Here is a 25,074-nt window from a genome sequence, read left to right on the forward strand (position 1 = left end):
CAGAACAAAATTACTTGTAGTCCAGACAAGATCGTGACGATTTCCGCAACATGGTAGTACCCCGGATTCTCGCTTCGCCTGTTATCTGCGCGTAGAGAAATTTCTCATGCAGAAGTGTCACAGCGGCCGTGTGTTGTAGTTAATCTTGTTACCGACAGCTTACTTTGATGCTTCGGGGGTAACTTGCTACAAAGTTGGTTACTTGCTACAATATTAATGGCGGCGTCATTGTCGACGAACGAGGTTGCCGCAAAGTTGGCAAAGTGCGTTGTAGCGCACGCTTTTGGGAGCCCCTCAAGATCATAGCAGATACCACTTTTGCGCTTGAACGATTGCGAGAAAAGATTGCCGCAAAACGATTTATGGCCTGCGCGGGTGGCCTGAGGACAGCTTGCAGAAGATAGCGCCATCAACCACTGAAGATGAGTAAAGTGCAACAAAGGAGCCGTTTCCAAGCAGTGTACGAGTATGTCAATTGCGAAAGGCTAAGAGACCTAACTTTTTTTATGCCTTACTGCATTTTTCGCTCCTCCCAAAAAGTTTGCATAAAATTTACCTCGCGTAATTAACGCACCCCCCAACCTTGCTCCAATTTTTCGAGAAAAAAAGTGCGTTCATTACGCGAGTAAATACGGTAGGTCTGAGCACTTTAAAAAGGGTAGCCCTTCAAACCACCTACTCGTTATGCGACGGACATCCTGGCGTGATTCTGCGCTTCTGCCAGGCAATATTATGTGCGTTAGGGAGACTCAGCATGCTAGATGACTTTTGTACATAGCGTAAGAACAGAAACAGAGGTCGAAACTTTTTCCGAAAAAAAAAAAAAATAGCGATGAAAAGTCGACCCTCGTGTTTTATGCCGGTCATTGGCAGAAAAAAAAGAAGTCTAGTAACAAAGGGCAGCTGAAGTCAAAAGCCTCCATTGCCATCATGAGCATCAGCAGCGGCACTGTTGGGCAAGGCTAGGCAAGGCTATCATAGGAAGGCCTACAGTGTGCTAGCAGCGCCATTTTGCTTCGGTTATCTTTGTCAGTCTGCTGTTTCCTTTTTCTGTTCCCTTCAGAAATGAGTGGCAGTCGACGGCAGTTTACGATAAGCTTTAAAAAAAAAAGTTATCGAGTATGCCGAGGTGCACGGCAACCTCGCGGCACGAGCATTTGGTTCATAGGAGAAAAGCGTCCGATACTGGAGGAGCCAAAAAGCAGCGCATCACATCCTGCAGCAACCAGCAAAAAAAGAAACTGTGTTCATGGACGGACTACAGTGCACCCTAAACTAGAAAAACTACCCGCCGAATTCGTCTGCGAGCTGCATGCAAGTTCGCTACGCGTGGCAGCGGTGTGCATCCGCGTGAAAGCTATAGCGTGCGACTCTGGGCTTATGCGATCCTGCATAAGCAACGCATTGAATGGAATGGCGGACAATGCACTCTGGGAAGGTACTTGTGAGAAACAGAGGTCGTCGGACTCAAGTTAGGACAAGTCTGAGTGACAGCACTTTGTGGCCTTTTGGTGTTTGAAATAAAAAGAAACATCACCACAGTGCAGCTGGTTGTGTCGCGTATTTATCAAGGTAAGGGCGCGCAGCCATACTTTGAGATTTTTTAACATTTCTTTTTCAGAGATTCGAAGTTGGGGAGGTCGGCGACTTATATTCCGGTCCGTCCTATACAGCGAAACCTCGTTAAACCGTAGTTTGCCAGAGCTCTGGAAAAGTATGTACTAAACGGTAGTACTGCTTAACCAAAACAGCGTCAGGTCGCCCACTTACCAGTCAAAAGAAGAAGCCTTCAGGAAGTGCGATGAAAGAAAAAACAAACGTGCAGTAATAACTTCGCGTGACAAAGTCTTATCTTCATTTGACGCCGCCGCGGCCTAGCAGCAACGACAGCAGCCTCAAACTCACTTATGCTGCAAGCCAGCTTTTCCACCGGCCCTCTCTTCTCGGAAAACACCCCCACGACGCTGACGCAATGTGCAGCTTCGGCTACTGTCGGGCCTGGATCACCAGTGTTGTCGCTTTCCATGTCATCCTCACCACTATGGATTGGGGACACTTTGACAACCGAGGCAACAATGGCTTCGTCGGACATGTCCGGAGATGTCTGCACATCGCTGTCTTATCTCTGAAGTCGGGGAAGAACATGGCTTCCTTAACGCCCTGCTGCTCCAGCCCTTCAGCTAGCAGAGTTTCGCAAGCTTGGCCTACGATGTCTGAAGTCTGGTCGATGCTGTCACTAGCGTCAACTGCGTCGCCTGCACACACACTGAAGCCAGCTTGCTTGAAGCAATTTTGAATTGTCGTTGCTTCAACCTGCCATGACAAGTATTCGAGCAGGTGAAACGCACCAATCAGGTCAATGAAGAATAATTTGCCATAATCAATGGCGAAGGGAAATCTGCACAGCAGATCTTTCCTGTAGAGCTGTTTTATAGCTCGATTGACGACTTGGTCCAAGGGCTGGGCAATCGCTGTTGTGTTTTGTAGAAGAAACGCCAACTTCGCAGCCGTCAGGTTGTCCAGGGCGACGTGCGCTGAAACGCTGTCTAAAATAATTGATTTGTGGGGTTTAACGTCCCAAAACCACCATATGATTATGAGAGACGCCGTAGTGGAGGGCTCCGGAAATTTCGATCACCTGGGGTTCTTTAACGTGCACCCAGATCTGAGCACACGGGCCTACAACATTTCCGCCTCCATTGGAAATGCAGCCGCCGCAGCCGGGCTGTCTAAAATAATAACAACTCTTTTGTTCTTAGCCCCAAAATAACGATCGATGAGGCGCACGTACTCCTCAGAGTTTTTCCGTCATCCATACTTTAGTATTGCTGCGATAGATGACCCCTGATGGCAATCGGGCGCCTCTGAAGCATCTTAGCTTCGCTGACTTTCTAATCACAAGGAGCGGAGTTTCGTCGGTTCCAGTCTTGTTCATGCAAACCATAACTGATATTCTGCCCTTTGCATGCTTGCCGCCGGTGCACGTCTCGCCTATGAACGCGAGCATTTCGTCTGGTAGCAGCTTAAAGAATATCACCGATTCATCCGTAATGGAGATGTCATCAGGTGTGTAGTCTTCTAAGATATTCTTCAGCTGACCATTTTGCCACTGCTTCTTGCCTTCTAAGATGTTCTTTAGCTGACCATTTTGCCACTGCTTCGTGCCATTCACGTCAGCAGCGGCACTTTCTCCCGAAACAGTCTTTGTGGTAATGCCCTGCCGTGACTTAAATCTGGCCAGCCAGCCATTGCTGCACACAAAGTTGTCAAGGTTGAGCTGCGAGGCAAAAACCAGGGCCTTCTCCACGAGCAGGGGTCTGCTGATACAGATTTTTCGACTGTGCAGCTTTTAGACATTTGACCAGCGCCTCCTCTATATCAGAACACGACGAACCGCGCAGCCGGCACCTTTTTGCAGTTGCAGCAGTACTGCCGAGCAACTTCTCTCTGGGATTCCGAATTCCACACACTATGATTAACGGTATGTCCTTTCCCCGTGCCAGTGCAAATTTTTTCTTGCCACGTTCAATAGCACGAATTATGTCCAATTCTCCTATTTTCAGCACTCGATACTTTTGTCCCAGCTTCGGCATGACACAAGTAAGAAGCAGCACAAGCACATATACACAACATGTGAAAAACAACGCTCCCACAGCTCTCGCGTACGGCACAGCACAGCCAGAGAACACGTATGCATGGCACCGAAGGAACGAATAGGTAAAACAACAAAGCAAGCGCACACCGTATTTGCATGTTTGTGCAAAGTGCCATTGTGTGGACAACACCTGAAGCCTAGCCAGCAGAGTGCCAGCCAAGTGCTGAACTTCCAATTTCTGAGGCCGAATACTTCTTGTTGCGGGAAAATCTAAAAGTTTGGTGCTCATCAACACAGCCGCCATCATCATCAACACTATCGAGCAAGGCATGTTTCTATCTCTGGGGCTTGCTGCTTTGTAGGGACGCTCAGTGGGACACGACATGTTGCGGCGAGTGTGCAACGAAAATTAGAAAAAAAAAAAAACTTGTTAACTGATACATACGTGATAAGCTAGTACGGTCTATGCGAATACAAAATGCATTACGTTCGATGGCTGCCGAGTAGAGGATTTGACTTGCCACTTTTAAAACGAAACTACTGTTTAACCGGGTACAGTTCAACAAGGTTTCACTGTATTCCGGTTTTCACGGTAGTTCTGGCTTTTTTACAACACAGTTCCAAGCAACGATGTGGCTCTGTGATATAAGACCTGCTTGCCATGCTGAATGCCTGGGTTCATTTCCCATTTGAATTGATTGACTGATTGATTGATATGTGGGGTTTTATGTCCCAAAACCACCAAATGATCATGAGAGACGCCATAGTGGAGAGCTCCACAAAATTTTGACCACCTGGGGTTCTTTACTGTGCACTCAAATCTGAGCACACGGTCCTACAGCATTTTCGCCTCCATTGAAAATGGAGCCACCGCAGCCGGGATTCTATCCCCCGACCTGCGGGTCAGCAGCTGAGTACCTTAGCCAATAGACAACCGCGGTGGGACTACCATTCCCACTGATGATTTTATTTATTCATTCATTTATTCACTTGCATCTATCTAGAGTTCTTGTTCCTGAAAAACACAAATTTCTTGCTGTAAACTGACCCCCCTAACTCCTGAATTTATGTGAAAAGAGCTCTTTAATGCTGTTGTGTTAATACATTTTCAGTGAGACCAGGGATAAAAAAGAAAAGAAAAAAAGGCACAGTGGTCAGGAAAGACAAAATGCAACCATGTGGCTAAAAAGACCTGCAAAGTAATAGAACAGATACCTTGTGCACAGCTCTACCTCGGAAGAATTTATACTTCAGCAAAAATCCATGCCGGTCAAACGAAAACAAACCTGCACAGGAAACGTACCGAGGGGTCCCTTGGGGTGTTTCTTGAACCTTCCCTTGGACACGGCGATATCTATTTCACGCAGTAACGTGGGCATATGGCGGCCAAAGCGCTGCAGGCTGTTCTTCTTGCTGGCCTGCAAGTTCTGGATGGAGCTGGACAGGACTCGAATATTGTCGTTGAGCTCACGTAGCTCAGCCCTACAAAAGAACAGAACAGCTGGTTGTTGCATAAGAAGGGTAACAGATAAAGTGTAACTAACTGCTCTCTTTTCATGAGTTACACCACACTCCTCCATGATTCAGACATTGCTGCCCCACAACGCTTATTTTGTCGAACACAACAGCCAAAATTGCTGTGGACAATCACTCTGCCGTGCGCATCAAAAAAAAGAGTTGCCCTTATGGAGAGCGCAACCGTTCACTCTCCTCAGTACAGTTGCATACTTCAGATTCAACAAAAACAAGCACGGCACATCCACGAAGTCAATGATGATGAGTGAGCTAAGCCACAGGATCGTTCGGTAATATCGTAAATCAGCAGTAACATTGACCACTCATGCATGTAAATGAGTGATAAAGCGGTGTACAGTTATACATAAGTTTTATAGGTTATAACCGGTATGTTGTGTTGAGTTGCGAATTTCGTTTCGCCTTCCTTATTACTGTTTTTTGTGATACCGGTTCTAGCCTGAAGTTTGCAAAGACGAGGTTTGGGCACGTCGCTCTAGTAGTTGTCGGTTGTGTCCAGTCATACGAAAAGCATCGTAGAACATATTGCTACATCGTATACAGTGGAACCTTGTTGATACGTTCCCTATTAATAGGATCTGCCAGCTCCTACGCTCGAAATCTCAAAAACTAAAAATGCCCCCATAGCGCTGTGTGTGAATACGTTCCGCTTATACACTACCAGAAAATACGATTATTCGGCAGCCACGTTCGGCCCTGCAGCAAACTGCGGTGGTATGAAACATTTCGCAAACAATGATTCTCATTCAGGTGTGCAAAAAAATTGCTCTCGCGTGCTTGTGAAGCGCTTAGTGGAGATTTCTTTGCTGTTTTCAATTCACATCCCTCTCCCAGAGATCCGCCTGAGCCGTCAAAGTCTTGAAACGATTTTCAAAAAATGACTTTTCTGTAGCACAGTGGTTTTTACGATTTAGCGCAGCCTGTAAGGTTGCCGAATCATCGATACGCAGTTGCTGCCGGCACTCAGCCTCCCGGGCCTGTTTTCATGTTTGTACTGCATCATCGTCCTGACGAATGCGAGCTTTTTCACGTTTCCACTGTCAGCGCTCTATGATAGTTATCCGTGGCCTACCTATATGGAGGCTCTACACAGCGCACGAACTCAGCACCCCAGCAGCTACGAGATGAACGAAGTCACTCTCAACCCAGCCAATGGCATGCGTTGTTTACGACGCCGAGAACGAAGTAACTGATATCATAGCCAATGGAGAACACTCTCCACTCTGACACTGATGCCAAATGATTTAGGAATATGCAGGCCGCACCGGTCCCTGTGCAAGGCTGCACATTGCTCAGTGTGCATAGTTCACGATTCAAGGCAGTTGCACCTAGCATGGTGTCGAATAAGCACAAGCCTTTGTCTATTAGGTAGGAGCTAAGTATCCATTTGGTTGTGGACAGGAACCAGAAGAGGAAGCGAATCGACATAGCAAACGAACTTAAATTGGCAGCGTCTACTGTGAATACAATGGTGTCAAAGTGAAAAGAGATCGAGACGAACGCCTTGGTATTCGGCGGTGCAACAAAGAAAGCCTAAGGAGCTTGCCATGGGGAGCTGGAAGCAAGCACGTGTCTTCGAGGTTAACTTTGAAGGCAGCGTGCAGCTGTTTCAAGAAGTGCTGTTTTCGGCAGCAGCTTGCATTAGAGGATACAGAGCGCAGCCGACGAGTTCTTAGGGATGGATGACAACGTCCCGACTTGCGAGCCGCAAAGTGTCGCTCAGATTGTCGTGGAGGTGTTGTGGGGTGATACAGCGGAGGATGTGGGGGACGAGGCAGTGGAAGACAGTGGCGAGAATGAAAGCATGGAGCTGACTGACTAACTTCGCCGAAGCCTTTGCTACACTGCAAGCTTTACAAAGCTTCTTTAACAGGAAAAACAATAGAAATGCGGACAAGGGTCTGCAGTGTGCAGAAGGAGCTTTTCTTGTCTTGTCTATGGGCGAGAGGCAGCATCAGAAAATTGCAATTTTTTTTTTGAAATAAATGTTTGCTCTTACACCTCTATATGAACTTGCCAGCTTCATTTTTCACTATATTTGGATCGTGCGTTTACTTTCTGCATTTTTTTTTTCGAAAACATATCAATGAGGTTCTACTGTACTGCACAAGCCTGTCGTCTGTCGCCATCATCGTCAGTTAACAGCGTCTTCATGGCGTATAGTGGGTACCTTGCATGTGCTGTGCCGTGATGGCAGAAATAGACTGTGTGGTCTGGAACACACTTGTTCTTCATCGTCAGTGGCAACTACAGAGAACAACGCCAATGCTGACGTTAATGGACCAACCTCGACCATAAGGAGCTTCGTCTCTAAAACTGCAATAGCAGTCTCATTTTATAGCTAAAATGTAAGAAAGACAAGAAAATAATTACCATTTTTTTACACCTGGCCGAAAAATGCCTGTCAATTTTCGGTGTAAATATTAGGGGTGTGCAAATATCAAAATTTTTGAATACGAATCGAATACATAGCTTTGAATACAAATCGAATATAGTATAATGAAGAGGTGCATTTTTTTCCACCTACTCAATTATTTCTTTAGGTTGGAAACAGTACAATTGTTATTATAGTCAGTGTTAGTTATTATTGCACACAAAAATTTAGCAAAAATGTCACCATGTGTACTTCCGAGAGAGCATAAGACTAATAGTTGAGCTTGTGACTGTGACGTCTTGGGTTCAATCCACATGTTGAACAAACGTTTTGTATCTTTTTTTTTTCATGTGGTAGGACTTTATTACAAAATAAAAAGAAAAGCTTTCGTAGCTGCCATGATGTCTAGTGAGCATGAGGCCACTGGTTTGATTGTGTTAACAGTTAACACTAGTGTACTTAAATCTAAGTGATCATTAAAGCGGCCTAGATGGTCACGATTCATCCAGGTTACGAAACTATCAGTTTTGGCTCGAAGGACCCCGATTTTATAGTTTTCGTTCTAATTTTCTCGCCATTTTCCAATAAAGAATGCTGCGTTGTCCTGATAGCTTGTCCCCTAGCAAGTTGCGCACAGTGCATAGCCTACTGAGCTCAGTCCGTCAGCGCCGTGCCCTGTAACGTTTACGCGTGCATTTGCCCTTGCATAAAGATTTTTTTTTCTTCATGCTTGCTCAGCACGGGACCGAGCAAAAGTGTGAACACTCTTTTGTCGAGCCAACGTGGTGGCAGCGGGTTTCGCCTTCGTTTCCACAAGCGATACGCGTTTGCGGTCCCGCGCACAGGGTCACGGCAGCGGACGGCATGGTCGGTACGCTTACGTGAATTGTAACAGCGCTAAACCACTAAGCCACACGTACTGCCGTGCAGGCTGTACATGACTGAGATTTTATCATTGGTAGGTTTAAGGCAATGACTTGCCGCCACATTTGCTGGTAGGTCATCATGCTGCTATGAATTTCCGTGCAGGCATCATCGCACTTGCGCTGAAGTCATAGTAATCACTGCATGATCTACTGAGGCTCTTATGGCAAATGCGCAAAATCGCAAGTTATTCATAGTGACATATGCGAACAAATAGGCTTGTGCGAATAGTGATTTTGGTCGAATAATTTCATATCGAATTCAAATACTATATATGACATATAAAGAAAAATGGGCATATTTATCACGACCTAACTAATCTGAACAATATTTCTTTAAAAATGAAATAGAGCCTCTATGCAAATCGCCTTTTTTTCCGTTCAAAAGTCGAAAGAGCTTTAGGTAGTAGCAGAATTTCACTTTCAGCAGGATGCGAGTCATCACCTTTAAAATACCTAACATTTTAAGATTTATTATATTTAGAGCATATAAGCCATTATAACTAGCTTTTAAGCTTAATAAAATGAATTGATTTAAGAGTAATATTTTCACATAAAGGGGCTCTGCGACACTTTCAAGTAGCCATAGAATGGATTCACTAATGAAGCTTATTTATTGCTTCATGAATTCACCGTCCTAAATATATTTAGAATCCATCTAGTACGCTCAGAGTCACAAAGATTTCTCGCACGTTGCAAGGGCATTCTCTTTTCTCATCCTGACGAAAGCACAGGAAGCTAAACAGGGAGGGATGGCACGGGAATAGAAAATACATGACACTTGCTTTCTGAACTTGTGGAGTCACTTGCCGAGAAAAGAAAGCAATTTTTAGCTGACTTTGAGAATTTATTATGAATCGCACGCCGCGTGCTGCCCTATAATATTTGGCTTGTGTATCCTAGGTAGCCTCGACTACCGATCAGCAGAGTTTTCTGACAACGGTTGAAAAGTGTTGCAGGGCCCCTTTAATTTCATACCTGCCAAGTTCAAGGATTCTGAATACGGGAAATTTTCGCAACAGGGGGGGGGGGGGTGAAAAACAAGAAAAAAAAAACATCGCGAAAAACAAAAGGGGGTGGGAGAGGGGTCTCAATCGCAAGTGCCAACATCAGCGTTACGGTCTTATAGTGGCTAGGAGTGGCTGACGAGGGTAGAGTTTTTCACTAAGGTGAGGGTCTCAAAGGATCAACACAACTAGCAGAATCTATTTCAGTCAAAACAACTCACGTGTGTGTTCCTGGGACACACGTGAACGAACAGGACGGCGCAACTGACTGCCGCAAAAGCATGAGTCAAAGCTTTGCTCACTGCTAGATTCTTTTCCCAGGAACGCCAAAACGCGTCTGGCCCCTTTTTATTGCGATTGCAATTATATGGACAGTCCAGGCTGCTTTTTGCCGTTGCCACCATCGCCGTCCTTCACCGTATACATAGTGTGCATGTGCGTCACACAGCGCCCCTTCGTCACTTTCGAAATGCGTCATCGATATGCCCAAGCATCTACCGACTCCGTCGCCTATAACGCTGCCGTGTTGTCTCCTCGTGCTTGCGCCCGTTTAGTTTTGCCTCACAATGCAAGTTTGAGGGCTGCTAGTGAGGCAAGTTGATTTAGTAGTCCCCGAAGAGAGAGCAGAGCTTGGGGTGTTTCTTCGCCGAAAGTTATTACCTAAAACTGAGAACGCACATTGCGATTTTCCTAAAAGTACCGGCATGTTTGGCTAGCGCGGATTAACAAAAAACTACTTGAAGAAACTCGGTTATATTTGCTTCTTTAGGTGTAACTTCATTCCGAGTGAGTGCCATAGCCAAGCACTTACCAGCAAACAGACATAGCTTACCAAAATACTGTACATACAAACTTCTCCGCGACCACTGCGTGCACAATCAGCGTGTCAGGGAGGTGGCTAAAATCGTGATGGCAATTGCGAAAATTAGGGTATTACATTGAGACAAGCTGTGAAAATGGATGCGAAACAATATTTGTTCACTTTGAAGTATAGCCGATTGATTCGGGCAGGGGGGTCAGGATTTTGAAAAATTGGTCAACTAATTCCCTAACACAGTCTTCATCATTTTCAGGGACTCCCCTGCACATTAGCATACAAAAAAAGTAAAATATAAGGTTTAAAAGATGTCAAAACATACGCGGAAAAAAAAGTGATGACCGGAATTAACGTGGCACGCACCACGCGAAGTCTCTATATGCCTCGCATAATATTTTCCTTGGCTGTTTCCAAATTTCAATCAAAGAGGCTCAACATCAACACTGTTTAAAATAATTGGGGGGGGGGGGGGGGATGCAGCTACCTTGGTAGCGTGGGCCGCAGCAATATATTAATATTATCTCTCTTGTAAACTTGCCTAGCTATGCACGACTCATTTTCAATGGGAGCTGCTGCGCTTCGCTCATCCACTCTTAAAATTGCGGCTCGAGAGACTTTGGGCTTTTACTTGTTCTTGGGCCCCGCAATTTGTGGTGTTTGTAGTGAAAGCGAGAGAATGGGCCCTCGCAGGTCGTGGCGGGCAGCCGGTGTACGCGGTGGCTGGTATAAACGTCGCACATCTTGATTTTCTGGTCTCATATCGAGTAAACAAACGAGGCATACCTGATCCGATGAGCTCGTTAAAGTACGACATCGAAAAACCACAATGCTTCCCTTTCAACATCATACACAGCAACAGATGACGAGCCCTAACAAACCACGCGGCAGCACGCAAACTGCTTTAGGTACCCAGGGAGGTACCCGGGCATGGCGGGAGAGGACGACAACGGCGGAAGTGACATCACATGAACACTATGTATATGTATCTATATATATGAACACTCAAAGAAAAAAGCCGCCCGCGCTCGGCGCCAAGCTCGTCGTACCAGGGACGTACCCGGGCATGGCGGGAGAGGACAACGGCGGGAGTGACATCACATGAACATTATGTATATGTATCTATATATATGAACATTCAAAGAAAAAAGCCGCCCGCGCTCGGTGCCAAGCTCGTCGCGATGCGCGGACCCGTGCTTATCTCTCACGTGTACTTTGCCCCATGGATGGATGCCTGTGCGCGCGCGCTTATCCTTTGGTGGGGGAATCGTATGCCTTCGGCTTTCACTGAAACGAAAGCGTTAGTTGCCGAGCCCACAAAGGTTACTTCGGTCTCTGCACAGGACGCTTTTGCGAAAACAGCGTGCTTTTCATACACAGCGAACTATAACAACTGGGACACTTGTTAGTTTGTACTCCTCAGTACCTGTTGATTACGTATCGGGCATCGTTTTTTTTGAAACAGCGCGTTACGTGTCAAGCGGTAAACGCTGTTTGTTCGCTTTCGTCCTGCGAGTATCCTTTTCGTGCCTCATTTGTGTGTGAGCAGCGCGCTGCACGTTTCGATCTGCTTGCCGTTCTTAGCGTTACATTCCAAGTTGTTGCTGTTGCATTTACTGCATCGCCCTTGCAGCGAAACTCTGACATTTATTTTTTACGTATTTACTGCATTTAACTTACCCCTGCGTGCCCTCGAAGCTCGTAGATAGCTAACGCCTCGCCACGACCGCGGTTTTGTGCGCGGTGGCTGCGGCAAATAGCAGTTCATTTTACAATTCACATGCGTTTGGCTGCGCACTGTTAAGAATTTGCTGTGTCGCGAGGGTAGTGGTGGCGAAGAGCGGCGAGCGGACTTCACTGAAGCCTTTGCCCGAAGGCGAAGCAGGGAGGCAATTCGTTTTGAATACAGCAACAAGAAGGAGCGTATAGTGTAGCAGGTTGTCGTTTTTTTTACAGAGCCGGCCAGCACGACAACGTCGGCTGGGGCAAATCCCCCTAAACATGGGGCCGGCACGGCATTAAATAACGTTTTTGGGTCCCTTTTCCGAGACCAGTTCCCAGTGCTCAGCAGAGGAGACGCAGCCATACCCGGAACTGCACGGTGCCGCCTTCTGCATGGAAGGTGGCGCTGGGAGGGGGGAGACAGTTCGACGGAACAGCGCTCAATCTCGTTAGAAGAAGCGCTACCGAGCGAGGACCATGTCTGTGGCATAACAGCACCCCCGCCGCCAGAGAATGCATCCGGAGTTTTGAGCTGTCTAGCGCAGCTCGGAAGGAGGGATGCTGGTTGACCGTCGGTAGCCGTTCCGCTCTCTCCACCCGTGGAGAGTTTCATAGCCCTGCAGAGGTTCACTAGAACGACGGAGTCGAACACAAAGCCAAACCACTCTGGCCAAAGCAAGCACCCTCGAAATGCTGATCAAATCGCCAGACCAGCAGAAACCAAAAGTTTCCTCGAGATTACGCTGAGCTAATAAATAGCATCACGAACAACGAATCTTGGGAGGAATACACAATGCCGACACTCCTTTACAGTGCATGACACTGATAAACCAAACAGAATTTTTTTTTTTTTTTCGAGCGATTCTCAATTGCGATTTAGGCAGATTGGGGACGATCGAAGCTGCTGAGGTTAACTCAAATTAGCCCCGAAACTACAATTTATAATATCAAGCTCTTCTGATTCACGCACATTGGCGTCTCTTGCAAGCGTCAGATCGCTAAACAAAACAAAGTCATTCAACAAGCCCTCACTCAAGGTGCTCAGCCAATAAGCATCCCAACAAAATAAAACACGCTTGAAAAGTAAGAAAATAACACTGAAAATCAAACTTGCACGCGTTAAACAAAATAAAGGTAAATGTTAACCTACACTTACGCACTTATCAACACGTAATGACAAACACAGAAGATATATTAAACAGGGGCTTTTACACAGCTTTCTTTGTTAAAGCTTTTGAAATATTATGAAAACAAATTTAATCGCACAAACATATTAATGTGAGCTTCTCCGATGACAAGGAAAGTAGAACTTACAAAAATTTGGACTCATACCTTGCTCATCGGCAGACGACAAAACTAGAAAAAGTTATTCTCAAAATTAAACAAAAAATACACTCTTCGTATTAGCAAGGCGGCACTCTCTCAGGCGAACTCTGGGAAGTCGCGCAGTCCACAGCTTCTGAGAGTTGCAGTCTGGACAAAAGGACGACGAATCAATCTGTTCGCCGAACTCAGTAGCAGCGACTTTTGACCAGTAGTTGCTGAGCTCGAAGAAAGCGGTATCCGCACTGCATCGTTTACCTGGCCAGTTCGACCAGTGGCCCTTTCGCCACGGTGGGGAACGACAGCATTTGTTACAACTCAAGCGCTCGCAACGTTTCCCCACTTGCCTTTAACTACGCCGCAGTGAAAATAATGAAACCAGGCGGTTATCTCGGCGTGCGAATTTCCTTGAAATTCGGTCTTTCTCAACGCGCTTTCCACCTAATCTGAAACTCATTGACAGTCTGAGCTTCAAACATTTCTTAGAAGTCCTTTTCGCGATCCTAGGCATAGCCCTGAACCTGGCGTCTCGACTGATGACGTCACGGCACTTAACAGTGAATTCAGCGCGCTTGGCATCAGTCGTCTTTACTGCGTTACGCTTACGCCGATGGCTATTTCTGTCGGGACTTCCCGCAACTCCGGCAGCCTCGACACACTTATTCACAAGTGTGCTGCCTTTCACAAATACTGCCGAAACTCGTGACTGGTTAGCTAGCCTCTCCTTGGGCCCGTTGCTAGCTGTCTCTGCCTGTGACGAAACGGCAGTCCCAATGCCTTTAAAGCCAACTAAGCGTTTACAGAGCTTTCGATCTGTGGGGGTCTATCGCTGTCGTGGATAGCCCTTGTTCTCTGGCCTTCGAAGTCGGCCTCATGCTCTCTTTCACGAGCTTTCACGTCCATCACCTGACGTCACGCCTCATCTCGCTCTCTAGGACACGCGTCGGCGTCCTGCGCTTTGTGATGGGCCTCAATTTCTAGCGCTTTGCTGCGCGCTTCAGTGCTGTACTTCTACGCTCGGCTTTCGCAGTCGGCAGCACTCAGAGCAGCAAAGTGACGGAATAAAGCGTGTTTAACCCTATCAAAGTCATGCGCTTCCTCGGCTGATAAGCGCTCCAAAACGCTTGTGACTTTGCACGGAAGCAACGTGGCAAGCTCTTCCGACCATAAGTCTCGCCCAACACCAACATCGTCGCAGACTTTTTCAAAACTAACGAGAAAATGCACGATGCTCTCGTCCATTCTGAAGAGTTTGAGTTGGTATTGTACTGGCTGCCACTTAATCTCTTCAATTTTATGATCAAGCTCTTTAATTCTGAGAGCATGCTCTTTCCTTTTTATGCTCTCCTCGGCCTTCCATTGTTCGTGCCTTTGAGCTTCGAGCTCTTCGCGGCTTTTCTCGCAAATAAGCACCCAAAACTCGTCAGCTTCCTCGGCCGTCACATTTTCTGCCCGCATCACCTCGAGAATCGCTTCTCTTGTTTTAGCGGACCCGGCGGAGATCCCCATGGCACGACAAATTTCGAGGAGGTCCTCAACAAGGTACTGCTCCATCGCGATCTCGTCCCTCGTGATGCTTTACTATTGATATTCACCGTATTCTAAAACTAATCTTGTGGTTTAAAGCAGGGGAATATTGAACTATAGCCAACAAAAAACACAAAACACTCTCCTAACATCTGCCTGTGCTAGAGAGGTCTGGCGAAATGAACAGTAAACGTATCACGGTGGTCGTCCTCGTGCTCAGAGATCCGATCCAACTTTCCAGCCGTTGATATCGAGGTAGCGGGTCCCAGAGCAGCAAAACGTTGGGGTCAGGGAAAGCGTATCCCGAAGCTGCCAACCACTGTTAGGAATTTGCTGTGTCGCGAGGGTAGCGGTGGCGAAGAGCGGCGAGCCGTCGAGCGGACTTCGCTGAAGCCTTTGCCCGAAGGCGAAGCAGGGAGGCAATTCGTTTTGAAAACAGCAACAAGAAGGAGCGTATACTGTAGCAGGTTGTTGTTTTTTTTACAGAGCCGGCCAACACGACAACGTCAACTGGGGCAAATCCTCCCAAACATGGGGCGGGCACGGCCTTAAATAACGTTTTTGAGTCCTTTTTCTGAGACCAGTTCCCAGTGCTCGGCAGAGGAGACGCAGCCATTCCCCGAAATGCAAGGTGGCTCGGCGGAGGAGGCGACGTCATTCCCGGAACTGCACGGTGCTGCCTTCTGCATGGAAGGTGGCGCTGGGAAGGGGGAGACAGTTCGACGGAACAGCGTTCGATCTCGTTAGAAGAAGCGCTCCCGAGCGAGGACCATGTCTGTGGCATAACAGCACGCACCTTCAAAACTAAGTCGTTTTATGCTATCTATGATAGCATCTGCCGCAGATATGCCTGCAGAGTTTGCAGAAAGCAGCGCTGCTTTGACTGGTTGAACGCACACTTTCGGGGTTTTCTCAGTTACGTCGTCGCCGTACATGATCGTGTCAAGAGCAACCGCGGTTTCGTCCTCAGCGGTTGTGGCAACGACAATCACACACACTGCAGTGCGCCGGTCGCACACGTACTTCCGAAGCTTCGAGTACGCTGCTTTCGGCCTTCGTTCGACGATTTCCGTACTAAAGTTCGTATCACTCGCTGCAATTAGAAAATGTGTTTGGAACATTTGGATTGAGGTCCAATGAACGTAGTACTATTTTGGCTGGGGAATATAAGAATTCGTATCTGCCGCGGTTTCACGTCGCTGAGATTATACTGTACGTTCACATGAGCCCCTCTTAAACTCATTTAGATGTTTTTTGTTAATGCGGCCAGATCAGGCACAGAAATTTCGATTTCCGGGAGATTTTTAAGACCAGGAGATTTTCATGACAATCGTACAATCAGAAAAAAGGGGTAAAATCCGAGAGTCTCCCGGCCAATCCGACAGATTTGGCAGGTATGTAATTTAAAGGGGCGGTGCCATCAAATTTGTGGCATGTGTGTTCTTTGCTGCAAGCGTTTCCTGCAACTCTAGGACGCATGATACATGCACCGAGATTCGTGTGTTTTCGCTAAATAATTTGGTATTGCTCTACTTGTGTGGACTATTTTCGGTTCCGGTTTCGCGGCACAGAGTGGGACAGTGACTTGGTCACGTGACCACACAAGGCTGTGACGCACATCATTCTGAGTTTCGTCTGCTCTCACACACACGTGGCACACGAGCGCCAGCAAAGCAGACGTGCTGACAGTCGCCATGGCCACCTGCAGTAACATTTAGGCAGTGGCAAGGCAAAAGGCTGCCAGAAGGAAACAAAGCTCTTATATTTACGATGTATGTACGGTACGCTGAAGAAGGAGGGGGCAGCCCCGCTCTAGTATGCGCGCAGTGTTTCTGACGGATGCTTTCGTTATCCGTGAAGGATGCGCCGAGTGTCTCTTTGAAAGCACCCTGTGTCCTTGAAGAGACACCGTGTGCGTGAACGCACCCTGTGTCCTTGAAGAGACACCGTGTGCGTGAACGCACACGGTGTCTCTTCAAAGAACACCAGCACACTCGTAACAGCAGCTTCATTTCAAAGATAGCGGAGGTCACTCACATCATTACAAATCTGGTGTGGTGTCACGACAATTGCCGTTGCTTCTCTTATTCTGAAACGTCAGTGTTGCTGCGCAAGCGATGGGTCTAGATCACGAGAGTGGGCATTCAGCTAGACTTTTAAAAGAGAATTAAAATATATTCTATGCGTTTTTTTTTGTCCAAAACTTCATTTGGAAAGTCCTTGCATACAGAGGAAAAGCACAAGAGGCTTGGGATAGCCTCAAAATTTGGTGGACCCCCCCCCCCTTAAAATCTGAAGAGGGGGGCTTCGTGACAGAGCGGATTTTTCCCGGATACGTACGTGCTTGCACGGTTCAGCGTTTCTAAACGCAGTGAAACTACCTTTACAGGCTGTACATCCGGATTCATCATCATCATCATCATCAGCCTGACTACATCCACTGCAGGACAAAGGCCTCTGCCATGTTCCGCCAGTTAACCCGGTCCTGTGCTTGCTGCTGCCAATTTATACCCGCAAACTCCTTAACCTCATCTGCCCACCTAACTTTCCGTCTCTCCCCCTAATCCGCTTGCCTTCTCTGGGAATCCAGTTAGTTACCTTTAATGACCAGCGGTTATCCTGTCTACGCGCTACATGCCAGGCCCATGTCCATTTCCTCTTCTTGATTTCAACTATGATATCCTTAACCACCGTTTGTTCTCTAATCCACTCTGCCCTCTTCTTGTCTCTTAACGTTACACCTACCATTTTTCATTCCATTGCTCGCTGTGTCGTCCCAAATTTAAGCTGAACCCTCCTTGTTAGTCTCAAGGTTTCTGCTTCGTAGCTAAGTACCAGCAAGATACAGCTGTTATATACCTTCCTCTTGAGGGATAGTGGCAATCTACCCGTCATAATTTGAGAGTGCATGCCAAATATGCTCTACTCCATTCTTATTCTTCTAGTTACTTCAATCTCGTTGTTCGGCTCTATGGTTATTACCTGCCCTAAGTAGACATAGTCTTTTACAACTTGAAGTGTACTATTACCTATCTCAAAGCGCTGTTCTTTTCCAAGGTTGTTGTACATTCGGATTATTATGCATTTATTCGTTCCTTGCGAATACTTCGAAATTTTCAATAATTTGAATTCAAACCACAGCGAATTTGAATAGCATAATATTTGTTGAATATTCAAAGCATTTGAATTACCGCACAAGCCTACGAACGAATATTCGTGAACATCGATTATTCGAGGATGATTTGAATTAGTTCGAATATTCGAAATCTTCGAACATGTGGTTGAATAATTTGAATTCTTCGAAGATGCGGTTATCGAATCGAATACGATTACTACAAATGCATATTTATTCGAAACTTTCGCATAATCGCACACCCCTAGCGAATATGCATGTGACCCCGACGCTGTCACTTCCAATTCATAACAGCAATGCTCAGTGGTATACACCAGGATTACCATTTGTACGTTCACATAAACAAGAGTTTGGACACAGGAGCCACAGCCCTGATAGACTGTCCTGCATGGGCAGAAACTGGGCAAAGCTAGTGTTACTGCACATGCTCCCAGCTGGAGCAGATTGGTCCATCATTTATGCTCAACGACTGCGCATAAAGCCTCTCGTCAAGCGCCCAGGAGACAAGTACGGCCCAATGTTCCAGAACAGACGATATGCCCGGAATATGGCTATTAGCCCTGAGAATGAACACTGACGGTGCAGCAGTAGCGGCGATGCGATGTCGCAGCTGGGCTTCGCTTGCTCCACGGCCGGAGATCGCCATTTTCTGTGCCAGCCATGTGCCTGCTCTTTCATGCTACAGAAATACTTCCTGCTCATTCTTGCAATGCAAATCAACCTAGGTTGAAGGGGGATGTTTTTGCTACTAGTGAAAGTTGAGTGAGCAGCCGGAAGTTTTGATAACATAGTTTGTAATGGGCAAACCCTCGTGCAAAGTGAATATTCACTGTGAAAATGGTTATGCACTGCGCCAAGGCATTCATTGTTTTCACCGCCTGTTGCAGGAAATCAATGCCGAAAACCATTTGCGCTAATGGTTCCAACTTCATTACAACTTTGCATACACTATGCGGTTCAGTGTGCTGAATATTTAGAAATCAAATTGGGACGTTTTCGATTCACTAAATATGTGGTAGTTTATCTGCAGATTACACGTGATTTGGCAAAGTTTCTGCAACACAAGAAATTAGAGGAACCCATCTACTATAAAAAAATCAATGTATCTGGAATAATAAAATTTATTGATTGAATTGAGGGGTTTAACGTCCCAAAACCACCATATGATTATGAGAGACGCCGTAGTGGAGGGCTCCGGAAATTTCGACCACCTGGGGTTCTTTAACGTGCACCCAAATCTGAGTACACGGGCCTACAACATTTCCGCCTCCATCGGAAATGCAGCCGCCACAGCCGGGATTTGATCCCGCGACCTGCGGGTCAGCAGCCAAGTACCTTAGCCACTAGACCACCGTGGCGGGGTCTGGAATAATAAAACAAAATTATACTCCCACAAATGAAATGTTTACGAAAATACTTGGATTATCTAAAGATTTCCTCTAAACAGTGACCAGGAATTCTTTGGCCAAACACCTTGATTTGAAATTGCTCCTGCTGGACAAGCAGTCGTGTAATTCATGTGGGAGCACAATCACGGTTTGTGCTCCTTTGCATCACAAAAATTGAAGGGTTTTTAAGGACTTCCAAGGCTATGTGTGCGAATTTTCAAAGACCACACTGTCTGTTAGATATACAATTAACACGCGTTCAGGGGAGGATAAACGCTTGAACGAAGAATTCATGGAAAAAATGTAGCACCACTGAAACGGACATCATAAACATGGCTCCAATGACATTTTCTTTCTATACAACCTTCAATCATAGCTTTTTATACTTGTATAGATAATCACTTTTAGTATGACACAGGTCGCAAACTTTTATTCGGATAGAAAAAACTAAGAAACAGTTATTACACAACTTCTTGCTGCTTTCCCTGAATTTTCGTATAAATATCCACTACAGTCGAGCCCACTCATAACGAACCTGAGCGTGACGGGGCATCCACTCGCTGTGTCCTGAAGTTCGCAGTAAATAAAACATAGCTTTAAAAAAAAGTTGCCAGTGAAAACAGAAATTTTTTCCCCAAAACAAGTCCTTGATGCACGTGTTTCGAAGAGCAGAACATGATAAGGATGGCCTCAAGTTATATTGAAAGCAACAGCTCGCTCTTCGCCAAGGCCGGTGGCAAATACAAGCTGCCTCAGGTTATTGTAGCCAATTGCTACAAGCACACTTGTGGGCACTGGCTCTCAAGTTTCACTGTCCTCGCCATTAGATTCCTGCAAATCACTTTTGCTGCGCACTTCATTCCCAATGCCCTCATTCGCCCACGGTTCTGCAGTCTTGGCATCACCATCATCAGCCGTAGTGGAATCGCCACAACAGATGTCCCGCCTGCTCTCTCCCATGTCAGAGTCGACAACACGCTGCCACGAATCACCACCGGAGTGGTCCTGTTCGGAGGCTTCAGGTGCGGCATTGGGCCCGACGTCGAAGAAGTCAACCTAGCGAAAATAGTTTAGCATGCACGTAGCTGTCACCGCTGTTCACAAAGCCTTCACCATCTTCACAGCTGAGTAATGGGACGTCCAAAGTGGCAAGTTGGCTACCAGGTAGTCAACAGCTATAGCAAGTGCTTCACAACGCGGCATCTATATTAAGCCCTAAGCACGGGGATTACGCCTAAGCCAAGCAGTCACACTGCCGATGTCTGGTTGAGCAGCATCAAAAAGCGCGGAAGGCTTCTTGTCCGACTTCCTGACACGTGCGCACACAGCGAGCAAGACACACACACATGACACATAAGCCAGGACACGTGAACTGCTCAGGGCCCGTTTCTGGTCAGAAAACGAAACTATTAAATTAGAGCCAGCATGGCTGGCATTGCGGAGCAGTAGAGATGGGCGAAAAAGTTGTGATACAGAGAGGAGAGCAGACTTGCGAGAGAAGGGCTAGGAGTTGGGACAGAGTGAATGAAGAGAGGGGAAGATACAGCGGGAAGGCGACCTTGAAAACCAAAACGCACGGGAAGAAGGCACGTCAGGTAGCTTTCTTGAAAGGTCCGCGAAACGCGCAACTCACTCATAGAAAAACTTCGGAGAGTGCCTGTCAGCACATAGGTCAAAGAATCGTTTTGTGCCGACAGTGGGTTGGTGCGGCCTCACCAACTGAGATATTTCGAGATTCGTTCCATGTAAAAGCCGTTTTTACGCTTCTGCACGCGTGCGGAGAGCATGCTGAGCCAAGTTGCGAAGTAAGCGAGAACATGTCCTAAACACAAAACGAATAGTGAATTATCAGAGTAGGTGGGGTAGTGTACGCTCGTTCACTGGGTACCCTCGTGCACTGGAACGATATGGCACCGATCCGGACAAGACGCACACGATCGGGTACAGTCGGTGGCCGAAAATGTTGGCAAATGGTCCGGTCACTCCAACTCATGGCCGGCGGTGCCGACAAAACCAGAGATCAAAAAATGAGGGGAGACTACTATAAAAACCAAAGCATAGGTTGAATTCTTTTTAAAAAAAACACACACAATAAAAAGTCGACCCTCGTCTTATAAACCGGTCTTTTTCAGAAAAAAAAAAGTGGAGGTCTCGCAACAATGGGCAGTGGAAGTCAAAAGCCTCCATTTCCATCGTGAGCATCAGCATCGGTGCCGTTGGGCAAAGGCTAGGCAAGGCCTACAGTGATCTATCAACGCCATTCTGCCTCGGTTATCTGCTCAGTCTGCTGTTTTTTTTTTTTTTTTTTTTCAGAAATGTGTGCTAGTCAACGGCAGTTTATGATAGGCTTTAAGAAAAATGTTATCAACGGGAGTTCGGCGCATCGGAGAAAAGCGTCCAATACTGGAGGAGCCAAAAGCAGCGCATCCCGTCCTGCAGCAAAAAAAAAAAAACTTTCGTGGACGGACTGCAGTGCACCCCGAATTGGAAACGCTACTCGCCGAATTTGTCCAGGAGCTGCATGCAAGGTCGCTACCTGTGTGAAAGCTTTCGAGATGGTGCGCTACTCTGGGCTCACGAGGACGCAATTCGAGGGATTGCCATCGTGAGAACATCGATTTATGAAGCAAAAGGGCTTAGCTCTGAGGTGGCGTATTTTCCACAAATGCTGCATCAGTAACGCATTGGATGGAACAGCAGACGATGCATTCTGGGACGTTACTAGTTAAAAACAGACGTCGTCAAGCCCAAGTTCGGACGAGTCCAAGTGACAGCACTTTGTGGCCTTCCGACATTTAACTACATAAGATTAGTGCCAAAATAAAAAGAAATGTAACACAGTGCAGCTGGTTGTGTCCCGTATTTACCAAGGTAAGAGTGTGCCACGATACTTTGCGATTTAAAAATATATATATATATTTTTTTTGGAGATTCAAGGTTTGGGGGAGTCGACCTATATTCTGGACCGACCTACATTCCGGTTTTGACGGTAGTGACCGGCCTCCGAAAGATCGGTGGCAGCATGAAAACACGGGCCTCGTCTGGCGATGCAGAGTGCTCAGAGTTGCGGGGGGGACAAAGGACGAAAGGTGCGTAACAAAAAGGGGGCGGCGGGGAAAACGACAACTAGAGAGATGCGAAGGCAGGGTCGGCGTTTAACAATAAGAATCTACGGGCACCCTCACATGGCTTATCGTTGATCGAAAGTGGTGTTCGGGGAAGTCGCCGGGCCCCGACTTCGCTTGCTGTAACAGATCGGCGGCACTCAGAGACATTCATTGTGCCATTGAAATAAGGCATATTTGCACAGTCACGCGAGTATCGTTCATTCTAAGCGGGGTCATTATATGTGGGCTCGACTGTATCTCCTGCTACTTAGTGTTTGGGTCTTTTAAAGGCAGTTTGACTTGATGATGCACATCAAGTTGCTAATCATTTCTGCCTTCTTTGCATAGGAGTCTGCTGCAGCTGTTAATTCCTCAACAGCAACTTCTAGTTTTTTTTTTTTTTTTTGTCAGCATTTCAACCTTCTCCTGAATGCAACATTTATCTCTCTGTTTCTTATCCTCTTGCTACTGCCTTGCCCAAGTTTCCAGAAATGCCCAGTTTTAGTAGTTCCATGCAGAAGCTATTGATGTTCTCAAATCTTTTGCAATGGGCACATTACATGTGACACCTGCTACATTTACGGCATCACAAACAATAAGCTGTGAAATCTGCGACGATGTTTACTAAAAAAAAAAATATCAAGAATTTGCTAAAATTCCAGCACTTTCAAGGCCTTGAAAACACACTTCTGAAAAAAAAAAACGCTTTTGAAATTCAAGGGTTTTCAAAAATTCCAAGAACCCGCATGAACCCCAACTATCATACCTGCCAACCTGGCATAAGAGAAATCCGTGAAACCCCTGAACAGGGAAGGGGGCAAGTAGGGGAGGGGTTACAATTTTTTTTTTTTGATGGTAAATTGGTAAGTGTGATCGATTTCCCTGTAGCGACAAGCATATTTATGTTTCGTCGCCGCCATAAGTCAAATCCACTTTCTCCCCAAAAGGAAAAAAAAAAAAATATCGCGAAAAAACAAGGGGAGGGGGGGTCCCAAATGCAAGCACGAACTTCGGCGTTACAGTCTCATAATGGCGTGGAGTGGCCGAACACATGAGGGTGGGGTTTCCCACTAAAGTGAGAGTCTCAAAGGGGGAGCGCAAATGCTCCTGAAATTTCGCGTCATCAAAACCAAATAGCAAAAAAATCTATTCCCGTCAAAACAACTCTCGTATGTCTTTTCATGTGGACGGATGGGACGGCGCAGCTGGCTGCCACGAAAGCGTGGGTCAAAGGTTTGGCTTTGCTCGCTACTGTATTCTTAGGACATGAATGCCAAAGTGCTCCTAGCCTTTTTTTTGCCTTTAGCGCCTTTAATCCACCACTGCATCAGCCACGTGCCCTCAAAGCTAGTAGATTGCTATCGCACTGCCGCGACGGTCACAGCAAACGGTAGCTTTGTTTTCAACCCACGTGCCTTCAAAACTACGTTGTTTATGCTATCTACGATCACAACTGCCGCTGTTTTGTTCAACAAAGTTTGCGGAAAGCAGCGTTGCCTTGATTCATCGAGCGTTGGCCGCGCACATGCTTACGAAGTTTTGTCAGTAACGTCGTCGCCATACATGATCGTGTCGAACTACCGTGGTTTCGTCCACAACAGTTGTGACAACAACCACAAGACAGTGCGAGCACTGATCGCACGCATACTTCCGAAGTTCAAGCATGCTGCTCTCGATCAGCCTGTGTTCGACGGTTTCAGTGCTACACCTCGTCATTACACCTCGTTCAACCTCGTTGTAATGAAGTTGAAGGGGAGCCACAATTATTTCGTTATATCCATTATTTTGTTATATCGATTATAACAGTTTGTGGCAATGTATGCTCAGATGAGCACACACCTATAAGCATGCGAAGAAGGAAACCAGCTCGCGGCCCGATGTACCGCTACGCGACCACATGTGCGACGGAAAATAAACACAGTCGAATCTCATTAATTCAAACACACTTAAGTCGAACTTCCGGTTAATTCAAACTCACACTGTAGTCCCGTCAAAGCTATGTGTATTCCAATGGGTGAAAACGCCCTGTAATTCGAACGCGCAAGCACTTGCGACGGTTAATTCGAACATACCGCGCTCCGAAAATGTTCTCAGCACCATGCCCAATCCCGCGGCGGCACCTCTGAACTCTGCGTGCGAAGAAGGAAAAGAAGAAAAGGAAAAAAAAAAAGACGGCCAATCTGCGACGCACCTGTGCCACGCATCTTTCTTTTCAGTCTCTGCACGTAGAGACCCTTCTCCCTTCAAGGTCGCGCACGGAGAAAGAGGAGGAAAAAAAAAAGAAAGCTGTCGCGGAGGATTGGCTCCCTCTATAATGCCAATTAATGCCGATCTGCTCCTCTCTGCGTGGAGACGCTCCTCCTTTTTCGGTGCAGAGGGTAGCAGCAGAGACGCAGTCATTGTCGTCGTCTCTAGAGCGTGTTGGCGCAGGACTTAGCCACAAGCTACTATGCTTTATAAACTGCGTGCGAAGTATATTGAGTTGCTGCATGGCAAACATGTGCAGACGCGCATCACCAATTACTTCAATTAATGACACGTCCTCTGATTTGTGAATGAATGTAAGTCTTCTGAAGCTTCCCCATCATGTGTTCTTAATGTTGCTTTGCACCGCGACACCGCTTCTCA

General features: G+C 46.6%; 1 protein-coding gene across 2 annotated transcripts in view; it reads right to left on the bottom strand.

The window, feature by feature from the left end:
• Nucleotides 1-25,074, bottom strand: part of SMC6 (Structural maintenance of chromosomes 6) — a 114,719-nt gene that overhangs the window by 67,354 nt on the left and 22,291 nt on the right. For both annotated transcript variants that reach the window (XM_037415186.2, XM_075873845.1), the window contains exon 11: nucleotides 4,899-5,077. In XM_037415186.2, coding sequence (XP_037271083.2) covers nucleotides 4,899-5,077 — 179 coding nt within the window. The remainder of the gene's footprint in view (nucleotides 1-4,898; nucleotides 5,078-25,074) is intronic.

The sequence above is a fragment of the Rhipicephalus microplus genome, chromosome 9 (assembly GCF_043290135.1).
Source record: "Rhipicephalus microplus isolate Deutch F79 chromosome 9, USDA_Rmic, whole genome shotgun sequence".
In the NCBI taxonomy this organism is placed as follows: domain Eukaryota; kingdom Metazoa; phylum Arthropoda; class Arachnida; order Ixodida; family Ixodidae; genus Rhipicephalus; species Rhipicephalus microplus.